General features: G+C 37.3%; 1 protein-coding gene across 1 annotated transcript in view; it reads right to left on the minus strand.

The window, feature by feature from the left end:
* Positions 1-8,458: 8,458 nt before the first annotated feature.
* Positions 8,459-12,985, minus strand: part of LOC118850885 (LIM zinc-binding domain-containing Nebulette-like) — a 255,565-nt gene continuing 251,038 nt past the window's right edge. Inside the window, exon 4 of the mRNA XM_036760521.1 lies at positions 8,459-8,626. Within this exon, the coding sequence (XP_036616416.1) occupies positions 8,459-8,626 (168 nt within the window). The remainder of the gene's footprint in view (positions 8,627-12,985) is intronic.

Below are 12,985 nucleotides of genomic sequence, written 5' to 3' on the forward strand. Positions count from 1 at the left end.
GAATGACAGGGTCTTTTATTGTGATATACAAGATGAAGAGCAAAATCCTGAGCAATAGAAGTGTGTCTTCTTCTGATTGACTAGTTTTAATGAGGGGGATAAGAGTCATCTCAGCTCCGCCCCACTACACCACTGGGAGCTAAGATCAGTTCTCTGGTGATGGGAGTTGCTACAGCAGTTTTAAATTGATGAAATTGACCTTTAGGTTAATCAATTTTCTCTGGAAACTGAGTGATGGGTAGGGGTACAAGTCACAATGTAAGGGTGGAGTTACAAGTCACAAAGTAGAACTGTGACCCAAGTGACCTGGGGGTTACCAAGTGAACTTGCAAGAGTGATAAATTTAAACACATGCAGCAAAGGGGAATAGTAAATCTATCCTAGCTTGATTAAGTATTAACAAAACAGAATTAAAAATCAATTTTCAATTTCACATATACACATACACACACACACACACATATATATGTATACACACACTCATATATACATACGCATACACACATATACATAATAAGACTACCCTTTTCCAAATTAAAGGCTTCCACACAAAATATCCAAATAGTAGTAAGATATTTGTTTCCAAGTAATATTAACAGAATGCCCTCCATTTTAACTTCAAATGACTTCTTGCTTTTTATCCATCTCACATTTCTAAATACCCCAATGTTTGCTATACATAAAAAAGGAAGGAAAAAAGTGTCATTCTGTCAATTGTTTGGGTTAATATAAGACCTAATTGCCTGATACACTATAATTTTGCCACCAATTTACAATTAGCATGCATTTCTCATGCATGAGTTGACCCAATTACATAACAAATTTATGCCTTTAGGGATTTCTCTTGACTGCTTGTCTTGTGTCCACCATACAACTCAATTTCACACTGTCAGCATCCTGAACATGGTTACAGTCAGTCTCTGTCAAAATGATTTATTTAAATTACAAACAAAGACTTGGAATCACTAGATAATCGCTCCCACCCTCATGCCTACCCTCAATATCCAACCCGACTTTGAGTCAAATGTTTTAATAGATCATGGACATAGGCTTTCAATCACTAGGCAACATCTAGCTTCAATGATCTAATATTTCTAAAGATGACTCACAATAAATCACAGGAAACTAGATCAGTAATGTATGTCTAAACCAACTAATTTGTAAATGATTAACTTATACTACATTTTCAGATTTCAGTGACAAATAACATCACTGCAAAGGCTGCTTCAATCATCAATAGCTTATCAATTTGTCATAAGAAATAAAAATTTTTATTTTAATATTCTCAGACATCTTGGGAATTTTCTTCAACTATAATTCTGGTGGAGGCATTTAAAAAAAACTTTTGATTGTATAATTATTTCTTATGAAAGGGAAGGATCAGTGTAAACATGAGGATGAGTTTGTTTTTAAATAGGGAAGATTTTGTCAAGTGAAACATACAGTTTTTAGTTGTGAAAGGAAGATACATGGTTACTGTGACCCAAGGTGACATGTGAGAGCAGATAGAGAAGTGGAGAGAGAGAGGGAGATTGTGAAAGAGGAGGGAAGGGAGAGAGTGAGAGACAAGGAGAGAGATAGAGCAAAGGAAAGAGATGGGGGGAAGAGAGAGAAGGAGAAAAGAGAGGGGGAAGGAAGAGCAAAGGAGATAAGAGAAAATGGGGAAAAGGTAGAGGGGTTAGTAGTGGAGGGGGAGAGAGGGAAAAAACATTTATTAAGCACTTACTATGCTTAAGTCACTCTCCTAATGCTGGGAATACAAATACCAGGAAAACAATATGATCCCCAATCTCAATGAGTTTACACTCTAATAGAAAAAGACAAATACTAAAGGGGAGCCAGATATTAGGGTGGTGGGGGGAAGTACGTCTCATTAGTGGTCAAGGTTGCTTGTGGTTTGTCCTTCATTCTCGAAAAAGGCCATGACATCAGGAAGATGAAGCCATGGCTTGCAAGTGAATTGGATTTAAGTGAGGGAGGAATGTGCAGAGTCACCAGCCTCGCTTTCTCCTCCAGAACCACTGTGTTGGCAACCAAAAATGGGCTCCTTAGCACTTAGTCAACAAGTGAGTGCCCTTGACTAGTTTGGCTTTTTCCCCTGAACTGAATGCTGTTTGTATGTTGGACTGGAGTAAGCTTGTCGGCCCCTTCACCTTGCTTCCCTTGTTTAAGCTGATGGAAAGAACCTGTGCTTTCCCGGTCAACCCCTTCACCTTGCTTAAGCAGATTGAAAGAACCTGTGCTTTCCCCGGCGTACCTTACACCCCCACAGAAGCTGGATGGTTAAAAGCAGCTCCCGTTGGAGCCAGAGGCTGCTACAGTCACAGCCACAGCCACAGCCGAACCAGGAGCTGCCAGTGGCAGAGCTGACCTACGGGAGGAAGCTGAACAAGGACTTCAGGCCAGTGGGTAATCTTTTTACCATAGAGGAGGAAGCATGATTTTGCTTTACGCAATCATGCTTCTCTGTAGCCTCCTGGTTACTCTTTCAAGGCGTACTTATTGGGCCTGGAAGCTTTTGATCAATATATCAAAATGGGGTTGCTGGTTCATGGGTTGGTTACTGTGGAGCCTAAATATATGTTTTGATTCTTCTGCCTTCTACTTTGAGAGTTTCTTATATCCGGCGGTTCCAAACCTTTCAGACATGTATATGATCCTCTTTGAGATTATAAACTCTGCCTTCCTAATACAACCACCTGGGTCCAATGGCCAGATACCGATCAGGACAACTGGAAATGGCCCAGCTCAAGGTTGCTGGTGAGGAGGTGGAATAGTGCAGAGAGTAAGCTGATCTGGGAATGAAATGAGCAAAGCTGGAGTATCTCATGAAATGGCCAGGGACCTACTAACCAAGAGAGACTTGAATGCAGGAATACCTAAATTTCAATTCTGCTTCACACACTTAAGAGGGGTAATTCTGGGCAAGTCATTTAAATTCTCTTATCCTCAAATTCCTCATAGGCATAATGGGGATAATAATGGCACATTCCCAACAAGATTGTGGTAAGGACCAAATCAGTTAACATATGTAAAGTGCTTTGGTGATCTTTAAAAGCTGTATAAACATTCCCTAATATTATTATTACTATCATTATTTTTCTAAGAATTCTCCTTGAAGTCAATGCTATTTGCACATACAACCCCCACTATTCTCCTGATGACATGAGCATAAACACAAATACACTCACCAGATGATTCATTCTATGAAATACATCATTTGGCCATCTTTTTTTATTGCTTTTCACATGATTTTTTTCTCCTTCCCCTAAATTAAATAAGAAAATAAATAAGGAAAACTTATCTTCTGGGATCTATGTACAAAGTTTGCAAGTGTTCCCCGGGGCTTAATGTTACCTTTTAGGAGTGAGTTTATCTCCAATCTGTTTCAGCTGGTTGAGAGCGCAGTTTGTGATGCAGTTAGTAAACAGGCAGAACAAAATGTGTCAATAATATTCCAAAGACTGCCCTGTCACTCAAATGGGTAGCTATGGCAACAGCTCAGTTACAGGAGCCTAGCACAGACAGGCTTGATGCTGCTGTAGACATAGAGACAGTAAATGCCTGAAATTCGAATAAGCCATTTTCATATGCCTTCCAAATTGCCAAAAAAAAAAAGCAAAGAATGCCCCAATGACAGTTAAAGTGCTTTAAAACATTAAAACCAAGAACCCCTTTTCCTTTCTCAGATTCCTCATGTATGTGTTGCAGCGCACTTGTAGAAAAAAATTCCCAAAAGAGACTTTTTACTAAATAAAGAAAATGTTTTCAAGTAAATAGGCACTTACATGATTCTTAACCAAATCTTCAAACCCTAGGATGCTTATAAAAATAAATGGAAGCCAGGTAGTTTTGGCATAGAAAATGGTAGAACTCTCCTGTGACATATAAAAAGTTCAAGAGACATAATTTCTGGGTAATTAATCATTTTATTAATCCTGCTAGCATATAATTAATAAAAGGGGTCAGTGGCAGTCTCAAATACCAAAGACCCCTCATAGAACCCACTCAATGCTTATATGCCCTTGGAAGAGTGGGTGGTCCTGAGGGTGGCGATCAACTCTGATTGGTTAACAATTAATGAGAAAATGAATATTATTAAGCGAGGCAGGCTTATTCTAATGAGAGTCTGGGGGACTTGAGTGATCACCCAGTCTTGGTCAAAGGGACTTATCTATACCCAGATCACCCAATCTAAGGTAATCTAGACAAAAGGGAGAATCCACATTTTCGCAGACCTGTCTGAGTAAAATACAATGGTCTGGAATCCATCAATTTACCAAAACTAAAATTTCTTTACCTGTTGAACAGATTTGAGTTTTCCCTCTCATTATCAGCCTGCACTTCAAAGGCTGCCTGAATAACCTACAGAGGCTGATTTCTGAATGAGGAAGTAGAAAAGGGGAAAAACTTTGGTCCAAAGTCAATAATTGGTTATTAATAGAAGAGAGAAATAATCATTTCTCTCAGTGCAAAGCTACTAGAAACAAGCAGGAAGAGTTCAGAACTCCTGAGTCAGCATTGGCCATCTTTAGTTAACCATAGAAGAATCATAATGGATCACATGCACTTACCTTTAGTAGAAAAAAATAAATTTACTAAAAGTAATCTTCAGTTAAATGCAAGAACTAATTCCTGTAGAATTCCTATAGAGCTGGTCCTCGAATCAAATGCTGGATGTCTTAAGAGCTTAGTCCAATAGTTCTTCATGAATATTAAAATATGCAAATCAAATCTAGGCTTCTTCAGCAATCCTACATGAAGCTCTCCATTTCTGTTTTAGCAAGTGGGTTCTCTTCCTTTACATCTACCCAGCCAGTTGACTTGAAATCTCACCTCCCCTCCAGCTCCCTATTTTCCCTGCAGCTGTAATAAGAACAGAATAAGGCAGTCAGAGCAAAAATTTTAAATTGCAGCATTTACTAAGCCATTCATTTTCAATATACTGTCCTTGCCAACACCAAAAGAAAAGGTCACAATCCAAATCACTAAGGTATTTCATTACAGACAAAATTTGAAATTTCCAAGTGTGTATTCATTGTTAAATGATTTTAAATCCTAGGTGAATGAATTTAAAAGTATATAAAAACATAATACTACAACGAAACACATAAAAGCAATTCCAAATACCTGTCGTGTCATTACATATGTCAAATATCTGGAATTTGTCATTAGGACATTAATTTGTCAGTTCTTCCAATACCATCCTGGACAAGTCTGTGGACTCTAATAATCCTTGGAATGAATGAGCCTAACAAGCCATAGATTTATGTTTAAAATGTGTCAGCTCAGCATCTCCAATATCTCCCACATGGTGAATCTTATCATCCTTTTGGCCTGGCCATTTCTACATCTTCTCTCACACATAATCCAGTCCATAGATTTAAAATAATAGACTGGCTTAATAAACTAGAATGCCTAGGTTAAAACTAAATAGTTTGGAAAGGTGTGCCATCTTTTTTTTTTCCTTCCCCAGACTAGATCTGGGATTTCTTTAGTATAGGATGCATTTGACAAGGCAACTCCCTATACCAATGCTAATCTGTACTTCCCTGGTAAATTACTCTCAGAGAGTTGCCCAGAGCATTGAAAGTTAAAGAGACTTGCCCAGAGTCACACAGCTAATAACAACATTTTATAATCTCTTGTAATCTATCCAACTTTTCTTAACAAGAAAACAAAAGTAATGAAATTCATCTTTGCATAAACTAGAAATAGCCTCAAAGTTACTGGCACAAATAAGTAAAAGTTTCGCTATGAAGCAAAACTTTTTACCAGCCTATACTCTCCTTAGGAGTCAATGCCAATAAGAAAAATCATATACATAACATTTTGGATTAAGCTGCCAACATGAAACAGCAAAATTATTTTCCCCTAGAAATCAGTTCAATTTTTAACCTCTAGATATAAATTGATGTACTAATAAAGACATAGATAGGATAAAAAAGAGAAAATACATACCTGTCAGATGTTTACTGGTCACTAGAGGAAGGATTTTCAAAGAGCCTCTAGTGTATAAAAATTTTATATCCCTGCTAATGATAAAAAATGGATTTAAAACAACTATTTTCTTGTTAAGTGCAAAAGTTAAATTAAATTTGAATTTTTTAAAGTACTTGCTTACCTTCCCATCAGCTACTGCATAATGACATCCTGAAATTAGTCATCATATGCATTTCTGAGGTGAAAATTTTAGTTTTAGGGAAACGAGTTGATTGATGATGGAAACTTTTAAATGTAGTATTGTATGTAGCATGATCCTTGTACAAATTAATATAGTTTCACAAAAGGTGGTCAGGAGAAAAATGTCATTGAATGTAACTTTGATTGGAATATGGTGGTGATTACATTTTAGTTTTTAAAAGGAAAAAAAACCTTTTGATTGATGGGAGGAAAAGAAGAAAGGGAAAGGAGGGGGAAAGGAGGCATCTTTAATATTTGGAGATTTTATTAATGGGATAAAAATCACAACCCCTTGAAATTAAGACCCTTCTGATCATAGGGGGAAAAAGACCTTAGAAATATCCATTTTTATTCAAATAACTAAAATAACAGGGCTATCCTTAGGCAAATTAATAAAATAAGAAGTTTGTCTTTGACAATCTCCCTGTAGATTCTCCACTTCTTTCCTTCCATCCATTTCTATTTTAAGGGAAATTCTGACTTATTTCTTTGAAATCCTTATTTTAAGCTCTTCATACTGGGTCATATTTTTCAACATTTTAATTTGGGGTAGATGATATAGCACAAACACAATTCACCGCCTCTAATGATCCTGGTCTTTTTTCTGTTTCTCTGCCTCATATCCAGCTTTCTCTACCAAGCTCCTCTCGGAACTCCTTCCCTTTTCTGAGATGAGAACCATGATCAAAGGGGTGGTAGCAAGAAGAGGCATGCAATGTTAGGCAGGATGAGGTGCTCAAATATAATGAAGAAAGAGCAAACCTGTCCTGGATTTCCCTAAGTCAGAAGACTGGATATTCACTTTCCAGTTTCATCTTTTTAAAAAAAAAAGAAAAGAAAAAATAAAACCCACAAATAATTTAAATACAATTCACTAACCTTTCCAAATTGTTTTCTTTTCCTTCTCAACCTACCTTACCTTCTCCTGCCTAGTAGCTAAGAACACAAATTTTGAGAAAAGAATGGCTATATCAGGGTCAGAAAAGTAAGGATCCCTGCACTCAACTCATTACATCCCTCTTGCAGAGCTGAACCTTTTCTGTTAATACTAGTCCTGCCTTCCCTGACCAGACACACCCATGTTGCCCCACCACCATTTACCTCGTTAAGATGGCTCTCTCCAATCCCTAGGGACAAAAATGACCTAGAAGTTTTAGGGAAGAGATTCCCTCTCCCCACCAAAAAAAAGAAGATAACATTGCTATTGAAATCACAGGTGGTAGAAATATTATCTGTACAGGTGAGAACCCAGGTGATCTTAAATGTCCCAGTACCTGAAACTTCATAAAACTCAAAACTGTATAATGTGAAATATTCCTTGAAAATTGAGACTATACCATTTATAAAGTCTGGAAGAGTGAGAGAAATACAAAATGAACCACTAATTTAGGCAGCAAAATGAGCAAACTTTCACATGCTCATTCATTGTTTCAATTCATACTCACTGAATAGGGACCTAAGAATAAAGAATAAAATTTTACCAAAGTGCTTTCTGGATACTTCCCTCATAAATAACTCCTTAAAAGAGGCATCTTCATAAGTTTGAAGCTCTAAACCGGTTAATAAAAGCACTTTCCTTTCCTATTTTAATGAATGATGAATTAACACTTCCACATTACTAGGTGGCTGTCTCAATTTTCTTTTTCAAAGTAAATCTTTTACTGTGCTGAAAACAACTTATCAAATTCATTTATACAAACTACATTGCTTAAAGCAATCACACATATAAGTGCCTGCTGAAAAAGAGACCTCTTGCCCCATTTGGCTATGGAACTAACCAATTTTAATACACAAAATTCCGGGTATAACAGCAAATGTTAGATTTTTCAGGATACCAACCCTGTTATCTGCATTTTTACACACTTGATCACAGTGGGAGGGGAGGGAGTGGGAAACCTCATTGAGTTTCCAAAATTACCTTCTGAAAAAATGTTCATAAATATGCAAACAATAAATAAGCAGATTCTGAACCATAATAATTAATGCAAAAGGGAAGGTCCATTTTAGAATAGGAAATGGAGAAATACAAAATATATCATTCTGATGCCTAATATTATAGATATTCATGATGTCAACAGACAAGGGAAAGTGTAATGAACAAGAGCTATGTTTTGTATGTGTGTGTATAGAGAGAGAAGAGTGCAGTCACTCACACATTTGGGGACACTTCCCCCTCTTGCCTACACATCCACACATGAAATCAACAGGGGAGTCCATTCCTTTCACTCTCCTCAGTTCCAGCAGCAAAGCTTTCCATGTGACCCAATCACACCTTTCAGCTGTAATATGGCCATCTTTGTGGCATGAGACATCCCTCAAGGAAATTGTCACCTACGTTACTGATCTGTTCCTGAGTCCTTTTCAGTCTTTGTAACTCAGGTGTGTCCGTAACAATGCTGAAGCCTCTTCCTTTGCTTTCTTCAAAATCCCTTTTATATTTTACCTAACAGAGAAAAAAAATACAAACAATATCACCTTTACGATTAAAAATAAGTCAGGTCAGGATAATTTCAAATGGATCAGGTATCTTCCTCAGGCTGTCATAATTCATCTTATGGGCCAAAGGAGAAAAGTTGAAAGTAAGACTGGCAGACTGCAGCGAAATCCCAAATAAATAGCCATGAGGGCTCACTAGATAACAAGATTTTCAGTCCAGAGAAGGCAGCTATGAATTCAATACAGAGCCACACTCTCCTAACACCATTGGATGTTTTCTTTTCTTCAAAAATGTCAATTAAAGAAAAAAGATTTTATTTGACTACAGGAAAAAAATATGTTGTAAAGGAATGTAAAACTTTTTTCACAGCAATGCTGCTTCAGTCCATAAACATTATTTTGGGCACCAACCGAAGTTGAGAAGACAGAGAATTGGAGGGAGGAAGAGAGCAAGGAGGAGAGGTACACACGGGAAAAGTAATAGGCAAAGACTGTCCTCAAGCAGTTTTCAGTCTACTCAGGCAGGAAAAAAAGCATACAAATAGTTGTAGGTTGGTTGTTGTCTTTGTCCTTCATTTTCGAAGGGGACCATGACATCAGGGAAATGATGACACGACTTGCAGTTGACTTTGAGCGAGTGAGGACTGTGCAAGGTCACCAGCATCACTTTTTCCTCCAGAGCCATCTGGATCCAGTGACCAGATATTCACCAGGATGACTGGAGATGATCCAGGATGCAATGGCAAACCCTGGCCTTTTCAGAATAAGGCCTTTTCAAGTACACACTTACAGTGAGGTAACACCCATTCAGTGAATAGGCCTCTTTAAGAAGTGAGTGAAGGGGTGGCCTCTTTAATTAGAAAAAAGAAAAAAATCAAACTGGGAGGGGAAGAGACTCAAGGTTGCTGTTCCAAAGAGAAACAGTTACCATGGACATTCACTCAAAGCCAGGAGCACCCAAAATACAGTCATTAAGTGGAACTTGGGCAGGGACCTATTTTGGTCTTTCTATTAGCTTCAGAGTCAACTATAAACAGTCCTGATTATTTTAAATGCCTATTAATAAGCAATATAAGGTTCATTTTTTTTAAAATGGCATTTCTGGGTTCCTTACAGCACAGTCTGAGAAACACTGGTCTATACCAATGAAATCACAAGTCCGGTTCTTATCCGTATAGAGATGAGCTGGGACTTCACTCTGTTCCTCATACATGAAGCCCCATCCCTGATGTGCTATTTCCCACCTTGATGCCTTTGTCATTCTGACTCACACTCCTGGAATGCACTTGCTCTGTCTCATAAAGGGCCCCTCTTTCTTTAAGACACCACTCATCCCAAAGAAGATATCCAGAATTCACAATGGAGGTATGCAATACAAACTGTAATTTTTAAAATATTCCTTTTTTCTTTGTCCAAGTACTTCAAATTAGGAGAAGGCGGGTCCCTTCATTTGAACAAAGGATGGGTGGCACAGTGAATAAAGTAATAGACTTGAAGTCAAGAAGACCTAAGTTCAAATTCAGACGCTTACTAGACACGTGGCCCTGACTCAGTTTTTTCATTCATAAAATTGAGAAACAATATTACCCTCACAGTTCTTCCAAGGATCAGATGAGATATTCATAAAGTGCTTTGCAAACTTAAAGTACTATGTAAATTCCAGTTGTCATTATTTAAATATATCTACATGCACGTACAGAAATCTCAAACAAAGTTATTTTGCCAGGGTTCCTCTTCTCAAGAAAAATAAATATAAGGAAGAAATGCTCTTCTTTGGCACTAAATACCAAGAAATAGCAAAACAAACTTAATACTTTAAAGCTGAGAATGTCTCATCCCTTTATCTCCTCAATTAATTTTTTTAAAAAGATAAGCATTGAGTCTTCCTCCTTCTCAGAAGGCAACTAGGGAGGCTACTTAGCCTTTCTTGAAGTCAGTAATAAAGGTTGGACATGACAAAATAACAAAACTGGGAAACAAGCTAAGAAAAAGAAAAATGTCAACAGGCATGAGGAATTAAGAGAAGAAAAAAAAAATTCCTAATCCAAAGTCTAACACTTTGAAATTCAATTTTAGGACAGAAGCTGTTAAGTGTCTTAATAGAGATAAAGAAGAGGGAAAAAAAGATACCAAATGCCAAAGAGGAGAGTGAAGAAAAGTCAAGTTCATGAAGTCAAGACTTCAAGCTGATTAATAATGAACAGCATCTTCCTTCTGCTCAGGCTACAAAAGGGCTATATCTCTGCCTGACTCATCTACCTAGACAGAGTTGTGACAAGGGTACCATAATTCTTGAATATTGTTTGAAAGGGAATCATATGTTGTCCTCTAAATTATAAGAGATGAAGTCCACTGAAATGTTTTATAAACACATATCCCTTCTTCAGTCCAGCATCTTGCTCAACATCCATCTTGTCTATCTCCAAAATATTTATTAACGATAGCAACTCTATGTCTCAGTCCCTATGCCATGTTGATTCAACTAAAAATGCAACTGCCCAGAAACAGTTCTAAATATTATACATCTAAATTTGTCTACTACGCATAATTCACCTCTTAGAGGCTTTGACCAGAAGGAGCAAGAAAAGACAGGATAAATGGGAAAAGAGATACGTGGAAGTCAAGAGGACTGAAGCATTAAACTGAGTATGTCACACCTTTACTATAGGTCTGATTATCAAGGAGTTTAGTATAGATCAAAATAGAACAAATCCTTTTGGGGATTTGTTCTGTGAAATCTGGAGTCAGGCAAAGCACCGCACTTGAGGACCTAGAAGGCCACAGGTTCCGCACCCCTGTTTTATACCCTCCTCTTAAATGATACATGGGCATTATCCCCTTTCCAGGCTTGTCCTGCCTGTCTTCTGGCTCTCCCCCAAGTCTTCTAACTGCAGAGCAATGTAATGTAGAGCTAACTACCATCACTAAACATGTGCATTAAGGTCGAAGGTCTGTGGTCCCTTTCCCTTTTTTTCAAATTTTCATTTATGTCAGCAATAGCTATAATTCTTCATTACCTTTTTCTTCCTCTCCGCTCTTTTCTCCACAACAGTTTAGCCTCATCTCAGATATTCCATAATGTGACCCTAGACTGTTGCCACATCCCCTACCAAGTAAGAGCCTCTCCAAAGCTGTCAGGTACATTCTTACACCACTGGGTATGAGGGAGTCCTGCCCTCGCTCACCAAGAGCTCAGCCTAGCATTGGCCACCATAACAGTAAAGAATGTGGAGACTCCCTAGCCTTTGATTGGAAAGATTACTTAATTCATGGAGCGTGATATGGAAATAGAAAACTCTGTAAATATCAGAAATATTATTCCTGGTCAACAAAGAAAAACTTGATTTTTTTATCAACTTATCAACTCTTAGTTTACCATACAAACTTATACTTTGATACTAATATGTATGTATATTTTAAATGATATCCTAGAACAAAATTAAATTCATGATATTTCTAAAGAGCAGACTTTGCCCAACACTTTAAATTTGTCATATGGAAATGACACAGTCAGGGATGAGTCCTGCAGCACTGGTCCCTGCTGGGTTAGCTCTGAGACAATCTGTCCTTGATCTGTTTCAGACACAAGTCACACAAATCTGTTCGATCTGTTAAATACTGGAGTATTCTTCCTAGAGTCTACTAACAATTCTCTTTTCCTGGTCCCATTCTGTCATTGAAAGTTGTCACAGAGTAATTTTTAATAAGGGGTGTTTGGATTTTTGTTAAAATGTTTAATGAAAAATACTTAAATATTTATGTCTAATGAGCATTTTATTAACTTATTTAACATTAATTAATCTAATATTGACAAATTAAAAGATCAGATTAATGATATTAATACATAAAATGACATTTTTAAAAAATAATCAAAGAAAAAATTTCTTCCATTTTCCATGTAGTAGAAAGGGCCCCAGATTTGGAGCTGGGTAACCTGGGTTTGAATCCTAGCTCTGTTTCCATACTGCCCATCAAATTAGGAAAAAAGAAAATGAACCTCTTGCATATATATGTGCAATCAAGCCAAACAAATTCCCTCATTAGTCATGTTTAAAAAATATATATGGCTTATGATGAACCCTGAACATATCAGCTATCAATTGATCTATCTGTACTGTTCTGTAAGGAAATAAAAAACACATTTCATCATTGGTTGCAAGTCTCTTCCATCTCTAAGTCTGTGATCAATAATAGCCTTTCCTCTGTGTTGTGGGTGTTGAATAGAAAGCAAAGCCAGCATTATATTAGTAGAATAATAACTCAATAATAATAACAGCTCACATGTATATGGTGCTTTAAGGTCTAAAAAGCACCAAGATGAAATAGCACTACCCATGACCCAGGCACAAGGTAACTGGGGTGGGGT

Source organism: Trichosurus vulpecula, chromosome 5, assembly GCF_011100635.1.
Source record: "Trichosurus vulpecula isolate mTriVul1 chromosome 5, mTriVul1.pri, whole genome shotgun sequence".
Taxonomy (NCBI): Eukaryota; Metazoa; Chordata; class Mammalia; order Diprotodontia; family Phalangeridae; genus Trichosurus; species Trichosurus vulpecula.